The 16,580-nt window shown below is 48.6% G+C and overlaps 1 protein-coding gene across 1 annotated transcript in view; it reads right to left on the bottom strand.

Annotated features, from left to right (window-relative positions):
- Nucleotides 1-2,708: 2,708 nt before the first annotated feature.
- The window catches only part of Ppp1r16b (protein phosphatase 1 regulatory subunit 16B), a 145,044-nt gene continuing 131,172 nt past the window's right edge, over nucleotides 2,709-16,580 (bottom strand). Inside the window, exon 11 of the mRNA XM_004666687.2 lies at nucleotides 2,709-7,321. Coding sequence (XP_004666744.2) covers nucleotides 6,809-7,321 — 513 coding nt within the window. The 3' untranslated portion in view covers nucleotides 2,709-6,808. The remainder of the gene's footprint in view (nucleotides 7,322-16,580) is intronic.

The following is a 16,580-nucleotide window of genomic DNA, read 5'->3' as shown; positions in this document are numbered from 1 at the left end:
AGGCTCCGCGGGCCTGCCAGCCCCTTTTATAGGCACCTTTGAATCAAACCGGCCCGCGCCATTGGCTCGCTGCCCCGCCCCCGCTCTCTCATTGGGTGAGTTCCTTCCAGACTCCCCGCCCCCTGATTTCTATTGGCTGATTCGGCCAGACCCCACCCCGAGCACCTCATTGGCTGCTGGCAACGCAGCGGGATTGCTGAGCGGAATTTAAATTTGGCTATTGTGGCCTGGCTCCGCCTTAGCCGGCTCTGCTAGACCCTGGAGTACAGCGGTAGCTGCTCTGCTCCATCCGCAGCACAGCCGGGGCTGGCGCGGGGCGGGGCCGCCGAGCTCTCTCCGAGTCCGGAGAGCCAGGACCGGCCGTTCCAGCGCTCCCCCTGCCGGCAGCCCCACAGTCTGACGCTCAGAGGCCAGACACTGTTAGGGCTAGACAAGGAGGGAGAGACCTGCCCTTCCTGTTGGGAGCACCGGCTGTGTTCCCAGATTCTCAAGCCTGGGTGTGGCCAACCCGATTGCCATTCTGCTTGAATCTAATCATCCATCACCCCTCCATCTATTCAAAAAATACTAGTGCAGAGATGGGAGGAGTGGCCCTAGGAGGTTGAGGCAGGAGAGGGTGAGTTCAAGGCCAGGGCAGACTGCATAGTGAATTCAAATCCTGTCAGGATTACACAGGGTAAACGTACGTAAAGGTATATATGTATTCGTTTACCGTGATAATCACTCCTTCAACATCCTTCTATTTCTCTCACTTGTGGCTTTTTTGGGGGAGGGTTGTTGCCTAGCAACACAATAATTCTGTTTAAACCCCATTTTCCATCTGCATTTAGGCAACCATACAAGACTGGAGGGTTTAAAATAAGTGTTGGGGGGGCTCAATGGTTAACGTACTTCCCTGCAAAGCCTAACGACCTGGGTTCGATTCTCAATACTCACATAAAACCAGTTGCACAAAGTGGTGCATGCATCTCAAGTTCATTTGCAGTGGCTAGAGGTTCTGGTGAGCTCATTTCTCACATTCTCTCTCCTTGCAAATAAATAGATTTTTTTCTTAAGTCTTGGGCTGGGCATGGTGGGGCATGCCTTTAATCCCCGCAATTGGAAGGCATAGGTAGAAGCATCATCATGAGTTTGAGGCCACTCTGAGACTACAGAGTGAATTCCAGGTCAGCCTGAGCTAGAGCAAGACCCTACCTTGAAAGACCAAAAAGAAAAAAGAAAAAAAGTCTTGGGGCTGGAGAGATGGATCAGTGGTAAGACTAAAGACCACTTTTCAATTCCCTAGTACCTATGTAAAGCCAGATGCACTAAATGGCACAAGCATCTGGAATTCATTTGCAGAGGCAGAAAGCCCAGGCATGCCCATACTCTCTGTGTCTGCTTCCCCACCCCTATCAAATAAATAAATAGATAAATAAATATTTTTTTAAAAAGTCTTGTCTTTTGAGACATCACATCACAGAGCCTAGGTTGACCTTACACTGTAGGTACCTTGACTTTCAGATCCTCCTGGCCCCACCTGCCAGGTAAGTGAGCAGCCAGTGACCCTGAAGTAGCTGAATGCCTGGTGGTGCTAGGACTCCCCCCACTCTCTGCCATTTCCCCCCACCCCAAAGTGTGGGGCCTGCCATGTGACCCACTCTGATACCTCGGATCCAGAAAGCCACTGAGTGCAGCCTTTCTATCCTCTTTGAAGATACCAACTAACTCTTGCATTAGGACAAGGACAAATGCCAAGGCCTGGGGCTGTGCAAGCTTTTAGCTGGTCTTTGCCTCCACTGTGTGAGGTAGAAAGTGATAATAACCTTAGACTGCTGTCTTGTAATAAGACGGTGCTGTATTAAACTTCCCCAATATTGACTAAGCAAGAATTGAGAAGCAAGGATGTGGGACAGGACAAGTATAAGAATGGAAGAGAGGGGCTGGAGAGATGGCTTAGTGGTTAAGGAGCTTGCCTGAGAAGCCTAAGGACCCAGGTTCAACTCTCCAGATCCTACTTAAAACAGATGCACAAAGGTGAGGCAAGCATAAGGTCGCCCATGCCCACTAGGTGGCACAAGCGTGTGGAGTTCAATTTCAGTGGCTGAGACCCTGGCACGCCAATTCCCTCCCTCTCTCTCTCCCTCTTTCTCTCTCTCTCTCAAATAAAGATTTTAAAAATAGGTTTAAAAAAAAGAATGGAAGAGAGTAAGAGGCACCTTTGTTAACATATAAATAGACCACCAACATTTTGAATATGTTACAAGACTGGAGAGATGGTTCAGCCATTACGGTGCTTGCCTACAAAGCCTAAAGACCCTTGTTCGATTCCCCAGTACCCACATAAAGCCAGATGTACTATGGGAATACATGTATCTGGAGTTTGTTTGCAATGGCTAGAGGCTCTGGTGCACCTATTCTCCCCTCCCCCACCCTGCTTGCAAATAAATAACAATATTAAAAACAGTATCACATATTTTCCAAAGGGATACTTGACAAAATGGGGTCCATTATCAACCTCTTATCTGTTCTTGAATTTCTGAGTTTTCACCATCTCCCAACCTAGAAACCCTCCTGTTCCACCTATCTCCCAGACTTCCCTGTTTCAGACACCCCTGGGAGAGTGCTGGGGACAGAGGCTGGGACCCTCCCCAGCACTGTCTCCTTGAGAATTCAAGTCAGCTTGATCCCGGCGAGCTCACAACAATAACCACAGTCACACCAACAGCTGTTATTAAAAGGAATTTAATAAACTTAATTAAAAATTCTTAACAGCGAATTCCGTCACAGGCCTTGGCAGCTGGAAGCAACTCCAGGGGTATGCAGCCCTCTGGGACGTGGACAGACTTGGTCTGGGAGGCAAGGCCCGTCACAGCCACAGGGCGTGGAGCTACCTGGAATTTACTTCGATACAATATCAAAGATCCATGAGAATGTTGTTTTTTTTAAAAAAAGTTTTAAATATATTAGACTCTTTTGATTGCCATTTTTTACACAAAGCTGCTGATACAGTATACAGAGTTTTAACTTGTTTTTCACATAAAATACATTTTTTTCCTTAAGTGTTCTCTGTACATCAGTGGCTTCTGGTCTGGTGAATTATTGCGGAGGGCTGGGTGTCTGCAGACTTCTGGGTGTGCAGAGCCAGGCCCCGCACGGTGACACTTTGTAGTGCCCATGGGAAGCAGACTCTCTGGTCAAAAGGGACTCCTGTGGAGGGGAGGGCTAGAGCTTTTGGGTCACTTCTGTGGAGTTGTCCACTAGCCACGGGACCCTTTGCTTTTCTGTGACCTGGGAAAAGAAGCAATTCCCAGGCTATAAAGAGCAAGAGTTACACACAGTCTTTCTGGAAAATTCCCCAGTATCCTGCTCTGGGAGAACAAGCAGGAGGGAGCTTGGGATCAAAGGGTGCGTGACAATAAGAACCCAGAGCTTCATGTTGTTACAAAGCTAGCAAACTGTGGTGGGCCAGGTCGGGGTGGGGGGTGGCCATACCAAGCCTCTTAGAGATTAATCAGTGCAGAGCAGTTTTCATGAATGCTGCCTATCTGGTGGAGAATAAGATCTCAACATCATTACTAGACTTGGGCGTGGATTCATTCAGATTCCCTGAACTATGTGGCCAGAAACTCACAATCTGGTGACAGCTACCAATTTCTAATTGTTTAGGGGCACAAGTGAGAGTAAGGGCCAGAGCTGACAGGGAACTACAGGGCACCTACTAGGAAAGTGCCCGCCTTCAATCTGCCACGCATGGCCACCAGATCTGGGTCTACATAGCAGCTGGGCATCTGCTCAACCTTGCCAGGTTTTCTCCCAGCCCCTCAATCCACATCTGCCAGGAAGAGAGGCTGACTTATGGGAAAGGCTTGGCATTAAAGGAGCTGTTTGCTCTCCCACCCAATATCCAGTGGTAGGGTGAGTATAGGTTACACGAGCAGAAGTGAGCAAGAGACAGTGACTTTAAGGGCCAATGATGCACTTGGCAGCAAACTGTAGACTCTTCTTTCTCCTAGACACTGAGAGCAAACTGTTCTGTCATTCTCCAGGGGTGCTGGCTTGAAGGCAGCTAGCTACCTCCAGAGCTTCCAGATGGACCTGGGATGGCATCTGCCTGGGACCCAAGATCTGCACTTAGCAGCAAATGTTGAAGGGGGTGGCTATGAAGCTATTTCCCAGCTCAAGGGACTCCAGGAGCTGAAACTCAGGGCACTGGACCCGGATGCAGGCACTCTGCTCAGGTGAACTGAACACGGCTGTGGATGCCCATGGTCCACCCCGAGAGTGAAAGCCCTCGCTGTCTGCTTCCTCCTCTGTCATCAACGGCGCCTGTTATGCCTCAGCCACTCAGTATGACCTACGTGAGTGAACAAGCGGGTGGCCCTGGCTCGAGCGTTGGAGGTGATTCCTCCACTTGGCCCTCAACACTCCAGAGAGTCACGGGGAAAGTGTCCTGGGGACTTGGAGCCCCAACAGGGAATGTTGGCTTATCCCAGGCGGAAAATACGAGCAAAACCCCAAGAGTCCTTGCTGCCGAAGACCAGATCCACCAAGAGAGGCAGTTGGGATTCTCACGACCCTCGGGTGATGAGAAATGACCCAAGAGGCAGAAAGAAGGGAGGCAGAGGGAAAAACCTGGAAGGCTCAGCAAGGGCAAATAAATGTCTTTTCTCTCTGGCCCTTGAGCAATGCAATCAGAAGCCCTGCCCAGCTATCTCCAAGGGGTGTGTTGCTGCCCCTGCCCTCGGCACTCCAGAGGCGTCGAGGTGCCTGTCAGAGCCAAATGTGTATGGTGACCTTTGACACAGGCTGAGATTGAGAGCCCAGGCGGGGCCTCCAGGCATGCAGGAAGCACCATGAACGGTCAGTCTCCTGTGCCATCCCTCCACCCTAGACATCTGTCTTGGAATTAGGATGGGACAGCCTAATGCTGAGAGCCACCCTCTGCATCCAGCTCCCTGACCCACTTGCCCTGCTCCCAACAAAAGCACCATCCAGTCTCCATCAGGACCTGCTCCCTCACCACACTACGGAGACCCCGGGGCCACAGGAGCAAACTAAGAGTAACAAACAGCAGACCCCATTACTAGGGTTGTAGCACAAAAGGGGACACCTCCAGCCTTAGGCCTCTAGACCCAGGTGCCCTTCAGGGAGAACTTCCCACATGTTCAGGGGAGAAAACAAAACAAAAAAAAGCAGGTTAAAGGGCACCCAGGCCTGTACCCTATATCAGAATCTGGACGTAGGGCCCCTTTCCGAGCTCTAAGGAGGTAGTTTAGGACAAATAAAAGGCGCACAGAGCAGGAACAACCCTGCAGCGTGTTAAGCACACCGAAAGATTATGGCTGAGTCAGTGGACGGCGCCAGAGCACAATATCAAAGGGGTGGTGGGGTGTGGGAGAGTCCGGTGGTGAAGTGGCGTGGTCTTCCCTCCCTGGTCTCAGGAAGGCTGGGGCTGCAAAGTTACGCAGCTAGGGTGAGTGTCAACTCCAGTCCTGCCCCCTGAATGTTAATACACAATGGTGACCACGGGCACCTTGGATTTGCAGCCAGGGTGTCACCATTCCAGCAGGAGCAGGCTGGGAACCCTGGGGCATGGCAGGAACTCACAAGGGCCAGCTGGCAAACTTCTCTCACCGAACACTGCAGGAAAAGGCAAAGTGGTCCATAGCTTTTACTGTACGTGAGTGTTGGCAAGTGAGGTGGGCGGGGGCGGGGAGTGCACGCAGCTCCGGCTGCTCATGGTGATGGCTCAGACTGGGCAGGGCTGGCTGAGATGGGCTGGGTGAGAACAGCCCAAGCATCACAAAGACCAGCCAGCGGGGATGAGCTGGAGTCACTACTAACCAGAGATGCTCTCAGAAATGACCTCACTCTGTCCCTGGGCACGGCCTCCCTCCGAAGCTCCTCCCTGAGCTTTCTTCTTCTGAGGCTACATTACAGTCAAACCCAGTAGTGACACCATCTTGGGAGAAGGAGGGTTCAGTTAGCTCCCATCTGGAGTTTCACAGCCTAAGAGAATGCGTCCACCAAATGCGGTTTTGGAAACAAAACCTTGGCTTGGCTGCATCTCACTATACCCCCCATAATTCCACGGAAGAGCAAGACATGAGTTGGTTCCGGAGTTTTCAGCTTGGCCCATAGCTGCCTATAGTGACGTGAGAGCAGGGATCTCAGGAAGGCTATGGGAGCAGGCCTGGGCCCACGACGTCTAACCTATGTGAATGCCTGGCTCCCCTGAACGGAGGGGTTTCCTGTCCCTGTGGGGTGTGGTTGGTGGCCTAGCCCCTGGCGTAACTCTGAGAAACACTGTGGGGGGGCAGAGGGAGGGTCTCAGCTAAGCCGGGCCCCTCTCTGAGTCACATCGACAGTGGTGCAGAGACGGTCTTTAGCTCAGTTTCTTGGAGTAACCCATATCCTCAGCCCCCTTCTACTTCCCAAGAGCTCAAGTGGGCCATTCTTATACATGAGATTGATGTGTGTGTGTGTGTGTGTGTGTGTGTGTGTGTGTGTGTGACACGCACGCGTGTGTCCTGGTCCAGAGAAGCCTTTACCAAGTATGGAACTGGGATCCCACATCCGCCCTCCTCACATCACGCTGCAGAGTGAGTTGGGGGCCCCTACGCTTCAGGTGAGAGACAAGGCAGCAGAAAGCAGCGCGCGCGGGAGGGGCGCACTAGGGAGCAGCTGGGCCCAGAGAGGGGTCAGCGACCGTCAGGAAAGCAGAGCCCACCCCCCCCCCTCCCCAGCTGCCCTCTGATACCTCCCCAGCCGGGGCTGCTGCTGGGCTAGCCTGGATTCCAGGAAAGCCCCTCCCCACCCGCGGAGTCTAGGAGATGCGGCAGCAGCCGTGGACTTTCTCTTCCATCTCCTCTATGGGGGCCTTGAACTTCAGGAGCGGGGGGTCTCCGCTGGTGACCGTGTAGTACACCGAGTTCCCGTTGCCGCTGTACGGCGAAGTTCTGCCTCCGATCAAGGGGGCCTTGCCTTCGCTGCTGCTCTCCCCCGTCCTGCCCATGCTGCCGCCCAGGTGGGTGCTCAGGAACGGGTGGCTGAGCAGCTTGGCCGCGGCCCGCTGTCGCTTCAGCTCCAGCAGCGTCTGCGGGCTCTGCTCCTTGAAGCCACTCCAGGGCGGGGGGACGTCGGCGGCCACGCCAGGGCTGCTGTAGGCCACACTATAGTCGGGCATCTCGTGCACCTTCCACACGTCCCCGTTGGACAGCGCGTACTGGTAGGCGCCGACAGGGGCCCGGAGGCCATTCTCCACTGGCCCATCCAGCTCGCCCCGGGAGATCTTGGTAGAGAATTCCGACAGGAGCACAGGCTTCTCCAGCCGGGGGTTCTGTGGAGGCAGAAAGACAACACCACCGTCACTTCCCAGCGGGACGATCGCCACCTTCCTTCCGTGTAAGCCTCTGCTTGAGGGGCGTGGGTGGACACGAGGCCCACCCTCCGCCGCTCTCTTCCTCCGTGTTGCTTGGGGACACCGCCAATCGGTGCGTTCTGGTAGAGATGACCACGCCCCACCCCTGCTTCGGGATGGATGGCACCTGACCCCAGGCTTGGCTGGTGGGCAATGTTCAGAAATGAGTTCTTCACTAAAATGGATCCACTGAAACTCAATCCCGGGCTTTATTTATTTTATCTATCTATCTATCTATCTATCTATCTATCTATCTATCTATCTATCTATCTATCTACCTATCTATTTATTTTTTGAAGTAGGGCCTCACTCTACTTCAGGCTGACCTGGAATTCACTATATACTCTCAGGGTGGCCTCAGACTCACAGCGATCCTCCTACCTCTGCCTCCCGAGTGCTGGGATGAAAGGCGTGCGCCACCACACCCGGCCATCCTGAGCTTTTAGCTAGAATAACTGGGAAGAAGTTGCTGTAGGAACTACAGGTGGTAAAGATTTTGTAAGCTCTGGATTGAGGAGACACCACATCAAAGGTGCTTCCTCTGCGAGAGAAACTGACATCGGGTCTGGAGAAGATGGCTTAGCAGTTAAGGCGCTTGCCTGCAAAGCCAAAGGATCCAGGTTCAATTTCTCAGGACCCATGTAAGCCAGATGCACAAGGTGGCTCGTGTATCTAAAGTTCACTTGCAGTGGCTCGAGGCCCTGCCCATTCTCCCCACCCCACCCCCCCGTCTTTCTCTGACCTCCCCTCTCAAAATAAATATAACAAAATTAAAAATTAATAATAAAAAAAGAAACTGACTGCAAAGAAGACCAGACAGAGACTGGCCTCATGGCGAATTTGGACCCTCTTTTTCCTGCGGAACCCAGACATTTTCAGTTCTGTGGGTCAATAAATTTCTTTTGCATGTGAGCTAATTTTTGTTGCATATTTTGGTCACTTTTAATTCTTTCTTCCTACTTCCAACATATCTCTATTTCACCAAACAGATTCTCATTCAGGGATCCTGTAGACCTAATCATTCTTCGACAATGAGAGCTGAAAAAAGTAGCTAGTGCCCAGAAACTACACCAAAAGGTAAATATATCTGATAGTAACACACACATAAAGTATAGAAAAAAATCAACACAAACAAAGCCAAGATACATTAAGAAAAAAGCTTGAAAAGCCATTTGCAACAGACATGACAGGAACTGTTAACAGCCAATTTAAAAAAGCCAAATTACCCAACAGAAAAAAAGATAGAAAAGACAGCTCCCTCTCCCTCCCTCCCCCTCTCTTTCCCTCTCTCTCTCTCCACACACACACACAGACGCACACACACACACACACACACACAGTATTTGAGTCAGACATGGTGGCACACACCTTTAATCCCAGCACTCTGGAGGCAGAGGTAGGAGGATGGCTGTGAGTTCAAGGCCAGCCTGAGTCAACATAGTGAATTCCAAGTCACTTTGAGATAGAGGGAGACCCAACCTCAGTGGAAAAAGGAAAAAGAAAAGAAAACAAAACAAAACAGTATTTGGATGTGGGGAAAAAAAAAAAAACCCAACCTCATTAACAATTAATGATATAGAAATATCAAAACAAAGAATGTAACTTTTATTTATTTACTTACTTATTTGAGAGCGATAGACAGAGAAAGAAAGAGGCAGAGAGAGAAAGAGAGGGGGGAGAGAGAATGGGTGCACCAGGGCCTCCAGCCACTGCAAATGAACTCCAGACGCATGCGCCACCTTATGCATCTGGCTAACGTGGGTCCTGGGCAATCGAGCCTTGAACCGGGGTCCTTAGACTTCACAGGCAAGTGCTTAACTGCTAAGCCATCTCTCCAGCCCAAGAATGTAACTTTTGCCTATCACATTGACAAATATCTTAAAAGGTCATTCTTATTTGATGTTGACAAGAATGTGAAGAAATAAGAATATAAACTGTCACGACCCCTTTAAGGGACAATGGCATCATGCAACCTTCCAAAAAGATTATTTTGTATGTGTGTGTGTGTGTGTGTGTGTGTGTGTGTGTGTACGTATGTGCACATGCGTGTGCAGTTGTGTGTGCATGCATGCAGAGGTCAGAGAGCTCTGGGTGCCCTTCCCATTGATCATCCATATACTGCCTTGAGATCTGAGACAGGGTCTCTCCCTCAACCCAGAGCATTTTGGTCAACAGGGCCCAATGACCTACCCTCTGCAAATTGGGGTTACAGAAGCACATGCCATGCCCAGCTTAAAAATATATATTTTTTGGGCTGGAGAGATGGCTTAGTGGTTAAGCACTTGCCTGTGAAGCCTAAGGACCCCGGTTCGAGGCTCGGTTCCCCAGGTCCCACGTTAGCCAGATGCACAAGGGGGTGCACGCGTCTGGAGTTCATTTGCAGAGGCTGGAAGCCCTGGTGCGCCCATTCTCTCTCTCCCTCTATCTGTCTTTCTCTCTGTGTCTGTCGCTAAAAAAAAAAAAGAAAAAAAAACATATATATTTTATTTATTTGAGAGAGAGAAGCAGATAAAGAGAGAGAATGGACATGTCACAGCCTCTAGCCACTGCAAACAAACTCCAGACATATGCACCACCTTGTACATCTGGCTTTGTGTGGGTTCTGGGGAACTGAACCTAGGTCCTTTGGCTTTGCAGGCAAGCACCTTAACCACTAAGTAATTTCTCCAACCCAATGCCAGCCTTTATTAAAATATATATATATGTTTTATTTATTTATTTGGGAGAAAGAGGAAGGGAGAGAGAGAGAGAGAGATTGAGAGAGAGAAAGAGAGAGAATGGGCACGTCAGGGCCTCCAGCCACTGCAAACGAACTCTAGATGCATGGCCCCTTATGCATCTGGCTCACATGGCTCCTAGAGAGTTGAACCAGCATCCTCTGGCTTTGCAGGCAAGTGCTGTAACCACTAAGCCTTCTCTCCAACCCCCAATGCCAGCTTTTTACAAGAGTTCTGGGGAGTCCAACTCAGCCAGTCTAGGCCTTCCCAAGGCCTCATACTGAAGTGTTAAAGTGGTTTGAATATCAATGTCCCCCGTAGCCCCAGGAATTTTGTTTTGTTTTGTTTTGTTTTTTTCAAGGTAGGGTCTCACTCTAGCCCAGACTAACCTGGAATTCACTATGTTGTCTCAGCTGGACTCGAATTTATGGCGATCCTCCTACCTCTGCCTCCCGAGTGCTGGGATTAAAGGCATCTGCCACCACGCCCAGCCCTCAGGTAGTTTTGATTACTTTCCTACTTAGTGGAGCCCTGGGAGGTAGAGTTTTGCTTTAGAAGGTGTACTCATTAGGGGTGCAGACTTTGGGGTTGAGGATCCTAGCCTTATTGTGTGTGTTCTGATCCTGCTGGTGCTGGCTCTCTCTCTGCTGCTGATATGGGATGAAGTAAGCCAGCTTCCTTCGCCACGATGGAGCGCCCCTCCAACCTGTAAGCCTGGAATGAACCTTTCCTCGTACACTGCTTCTGGTTGGGTATTTTGTCCCAGTAACAAGGTAACTGCTACAAAGTAACAAGTGCTCTTAACCACCGACCCTGTCCCTGGCTTCCCAATTTTTAAAAATTTAATTTATTTGAGAGAGAGACAAAAAGAGGCAGATAGAGAAAGACAGACAGACAGATAGACAGACAGACAGTGAGAATGTCTGTGAGAATGGGTGCGCCAGGGCCTCCAACTGCTGCAAATAAATTCCAAACACATTAGCCACCCTATGTATCTGGCTTATGTGGGTCCTGGGTAATTGAACCTGTATCCTTTGACTTTGCAGACAAATGCCTTAGCTGCTAAGCCATCTGTCCAGGAATATATACTTCATACCAGCAAGCCCATTTCTGGTACATGCTTCACTGGTCATAAGGACTCATGGGTACAAGATCTGAGAGTCATCACTGGACAAATAAATTATGGCCAGTACTTATCATACAATGGTCTTGGCTGGTTTTTAAAAAGTGAAGGAAGTTTCCACAGTCAGCCTGGAAGGATAAAAAGATCAAAATACAGTGCTGAGAGGGTTACTTGTACAATCAGCTCCTATTTATGTCTGTGAATCTTTTTGTTTTGTTTTTCAAGGTAGGGTCTCTCTCTAGCCCAGGCTGACCTGGTATTCACTATGTAGTCTCAGGCTGGCCTTGAAATCATGGCATTTGTTGTTATTGTTGCTGCTTTGAGGTATGGAACTCACTCTGTCCCAGGCTGGCCTTGAACACACAGCAACTCACAGTGATCCTCCTACCTCTGTCTCCTTAGTGCTAGAATTAAAGGCGTGTGCCACCATGCCTGGCTTCTTCTTCTTTATTTCTTTTTTTATTATTTTCTTTTTTATGAGAGAGAGGAGACAGAATTAGCACACCAAGGCCTCTAGACACTACAATCCAATCCAGATGTGTGTGCCACCCCATGCGCATGCATCACCTTGTGCATCTGGCTTACGTGGGTTCTAGGGAGTGGAACCTGGGTTCTTAGTCTTCACAGGCAAGTACCTTAACTATGAAGCCATCTCTCCAGCCCTTTTTTTTGGGGGGGAGTTGAGGTAGGGTCTCACTCTAGCCCAGGCTTTCCTGGAATTAACTATGTAGTTTCTGGGTAGTCTCGAATTCATGGCGACTCTCCTACCTCTGCCTCCCAAGTGCTGGGATTAAAGGCATGTGTCACCACGCCCGGCTCTCCAGCCCTTTTTTTAAAGGCTCCTTTTGAACTTTGCGGGAAGACCAATCATTATAGGGTGACAGATTTCTGTACTGGGGAGGGGAACAGAGAGAGAGATACTGGTATGGAATTTAAGCACATTAGGCAGAGTTCTGCCACTGAGCCACACCCCATCCCCAGGAGCATATTTTGATGGTCTAAACTGGTGCTCCTCAAAACCTACTAACATGCCTAGGAATCACTGGGGGGGGGGGGTCTTGTTAAAATGTATATTCTGATTTGATAGGTCTGGACTGAGAGCTGGAATTCTGCATTTCTGACAGGTTCCTGCTGGTGCTTTGCACAGCAGGATCTGAGACACTGTGTTTTGCATCCACGCTAGGAATGCCTGGAGAGTTGAGAATACTTTTACACTTGGAACTCCGCATCCATCTGCAGATCCAACAAATCTTCACACGTCTTCACACGGACATGGTGGCATGCATCTGTAAGCCCAACACCCAGGAAAGCGTGGCAGGACGACCATGGGTTTGAGACCAGCCTGGGCTGCAGAGGAGATGGCTCGGTGGGTAAAGTGCTTGCCACACAAGCGTGAGGGCCTGAGTTCAGGCCCTACAGTCCACATAAAAACCAGACACAGCGAGAGTCTATAGTCCTAGCCTTCTTTTGGTGGGATGGGAGGCAGAGACAGGAGAATCTACAAAAGTTCATGGGCTAGCTGTGAACAAGAGATCCTGCCTCAAACGAGGTGGAGGGTGAGGACTGCCACTGACGTTGTCCGCTGAATGCACACAACACACACACACACACACACACACACACACACACACACACACACACACAGAGCCAGGAAGAGAATATTCACACACACACAAAAAAAAACCCCAAAAATTTCTGTATTGAACATTTATAGACTCTTTCCCACCCTTCCATTACTAACTAGGTAATCAATACAGCATAACAACTTCTTACATGGTGTTTGCATTGTAACAGGTATTAGAAGACCATCTAAGTAATTGGGAGGATATGTACAGGTTATATACAAGTCCTGTACCATTTTATACAAGGGACTTGAGCATGTGCAGAGTTTGGTATCTTAGGGTGTCTTAGTCTTAAAACTAATCCCTCGTGGCTATAGAGTAACAACTATACAATACCAATTTGAAAAGACTATGTGCTACATGATTCCAATTACAAGACATTCACAAACTCCACGGGCACAAGATCAGTGACTACAAGGGCTTAGGGAGGATGAACAGGTGAGAGGCAGTGCAAACATCTCACAGGGCTCTATAATGGTGGATATGACACTAAGCATTGGTTAAAACCCTCAGAGCGTACAACACAGCGAGCCCTCGCATAAAGGATATGTTTTACTTAGTAGTAATGCATCAGTACTAGCTCATTAGTGATAGTGCATCGACGACATTAATGCATGATGTTGATAAAGTAACATCCCAGAGACACATTGAAGAAGGATGCAGGAACTGTCTGTACTTTCTGCTAACTTTTTATTTGTTTTCCTTAAAAAAAAAAACTATTTATTTCTTTATTTGAGACAGAAAGAGAGAACAGGTGTTGCTAACTACTGCAAATGAACTCCAGATACATGTGTCGCCTTATGCATCTGGCTTTATTGGATACTGAGGAATCGAACCTGGGTCCTAAGGCTTTGCAGGCAAACACCTTAACTGCTGAGTTATCTCTCCAGCCCCCTCCCACTTTTGAGGCAGGGTCTCACTCTAATTCAAGCTGACCCAAAACTCACTCTGTAGCCCAGGCTGGCCTTGAACTCATGGTTATCATCCTACTTCAGCCTCCCAAATGCTGGGATTAAAGGTTTATGCCACCATGCCCACTTAAAAAAAATTATTTAGGGCTGGAGGGATGGCTTAACGGTTAAGGTGCTCGCCTGCAAAGCCAAAGGACCCAGGTTTGATTCCTCAGGACCCACATAAGCACAAGGTGGCATAGCGTCTGGAGTTCGTTTGCAGTGGCTGAAGGCCCTGGCATACCCATTAGCTCTCTCTCTCTCTCACCTCTCTCTCTCTTTCCCCTTGCATATAAATAAATAAAAATATTTTTTGCTGGGTGTGGTGGCACACACCTTTAATCCCAGCACTTGGGAGGCAGAGGTAGGGGAATCGCCATGAGTTTGAGGCCACCCTGAGACTACATAGTGAATTCCAGGTCAGTCTGAGCTAGTGAGAGACCCTACCTCAAAAAAAACAAAAAAAATATATATATATATGAATATACATATACATATATATGTATGTATATGCACACACACACACACACATATATATATCTATATATATATATACATGTTTTTTTAAGAAAGAGTTTGGGAAATATATATATATATATATATATATATATATATATATATGTGAATATTTTTTTAAAGAAAGATAAGAGCTTGGGCTGCAGAGATGGCTTAGTGGTTAAGGTGCTTGCCTATGAAGCCTATGGACCCAGGCTCAATTCTCCAGGCCCCACATAAGCCAGATGCACAAGGCAGGAAATGCGTCTGGAGTTCATTTGCAATGGCTACAGGCCCTGGTGTGCCCATTCTCTCTCTCTTTCAATATCTCTCTCCCTCCCTCTCCATCTCTAATAAATAAAAAAAAATTTAATTAAAAAAAAAAGACGGGCTGGAGAGATGGCTTAGCGGTTAAGCGCTTGCCTGTGAAGCCTAAGGACCCCGGTTCGAGGCTCGGTTCCCCAGGTCCCACGTTAGCCAGATGCACAAGGGGGCGCACGCGTCTGGAGTTTGTTTGCAGAGGCTGGAAGTCCTGGCGCGCCCATTCTCTCTCTCTCCCTCTATCTGTCTTTCTCTCTGTGTCTGTCGCTCTCAAATAAATAAATAAATAATAATAATAATAAAAATTTAAAAAAAATAGTCAGTGAAGGGCTGGAGAGATGGCTTAGCGGTTAAGCGCTTGCCTGTGAACCCTAAGGAACCCGGTTCGAGGCTCGGTTCCCCAGGTCCCACGTTAGCCAGATGCACAAGGGGGCGCACGCGTCTGGAGTTCGTTTGCAGAGGCTGGAAGCCCTGGCGCGCCCATTCTCTCTCTCTCCCTCTATCTGTTTTTCTCTCTGTGTCTGTCTCTCTCAAATAAATAAATAAATAAAATTAAAAAAAAAAAAAAGACAAGGGCTCTTTCCCTGTTACTGAGTCCCTTGGAGGCATAACCTCCATGTGTTCATTCTGCCTTTTTCTTTCTCTCTCTCAAATAAGTAAACAAAAATAGAAAAATTAAAAGGAGGAAGGAGGGGCTGGAGAGATGGCTTAGCGGTTAAGGCACATGCCTGTGCAGCCTAAGGACCAAGGTTTGATTCTCCGGGTCCCACATAGGCCAGATGCACATGGTGGCACATGGGTCTGGAGTGGCGTGTGTGTGTGGAGAGGTGGCGGGTGGTATATTTACGTGTATGTGCACATGTACACACCCAACGTACATGAGTGTGGAGGTCACAGGAGAATTTTGGACACACCCTCTTATTGTTCATCTTCATATTTCTTTTTTTTTTTTTTTTTTTTTTTTGAAGTAGGATCTCACTCTGGTCCAGGCTGGCCTGGAATTAACTATGTAGTCTCAAGGTGGCCTGAATTCACGATAATCCTCCTATGTTTGCCCCCTGAGTGCTGGGATTAAAGGCATACACCACCACACCCAGCTAAAAATGAAATTTTAAATTTATTTGCAAGCAGAGAGAGATAAAGAGAAGAGAGACAGGGAGAATGGGGGTGCCAGGGCCTCCAGCCACTGCAAATGAACTCCAGACACATGTGCTTCCTTGTGCATCTGGCTTTATGTGGGTACTGGGGAATCAAAGTGGGATCCTTGGGCTTTGCAGGCAAGCACCTTAATCGCTAAGCTATCTCTCCAGTCCTCAAGCCTAGCCTTTTGTTTTGTTTTTTGAAGTAGGGTCTTGTTGTAGCCCAGGCTGACCAGGAATTCACTATGTAGTCTCAGGGTGGCCTCAAACTCACAGCAATCCCCCTACCTCCAAGTGCTGGGATTAAAGGTGTGTGTCACCACTCCTGGACTGCCTAGCTTTTTATGTGGGGTTCTGGGGAGTGGAACTTGGTGGTCTCTATACCAAGAGGCCTACATGCTTACATGGTAAATGCTCTTAACTACTGAGCCATTTCCCAGTCTCCTGTTCAGTTTTTTATTTTATTTTATTTTATTATATATACATATATATATATTTATTTATTTATTTGAGAGTGACAGAGAGAGAAAGAGGCAGAGAGAGAGAATGGGCACTCCAGGGCCTCCAGCCACTGCAAATGAACTCCAGATGCGTGTGCCCCCTTGTGCATCTGGCTGGCATGGATCCTGGGTAACCAAGCCTCAAACCGGGGTCCTTAGGCTTCACAGCAAGTGCTTAACCGCTAAGCCATCTCTCCTGCCTCCCTATTCAGTTTTTAAAAACATTGCTTCCAACCAGATGCCTCTTGATAAACACCATTCTCAGCATATTGTTATGTCCCCACCCACAGAAAGGGTTTTTTTGGCCATCA

The sequence above is a fragment of the Jaculus jaculus genome, chromosome 8, assembly GCF_020740685.1.
Source record: "Jaculus jaculus isolate mJacJac1 chromosome 8, mJacJac1.mat.Y.cur, whole genome shotgun sequence".
Classification (NCBI taxonomy): Eukaryota; Metazoa; Chordata; class Mammalia; order Rodentia; family Dipodidae; genus Jaculus; species Jaculus jaculus.
This window is presented reverse-complemented; position numbering and strand designations above follow the sequence as displayed.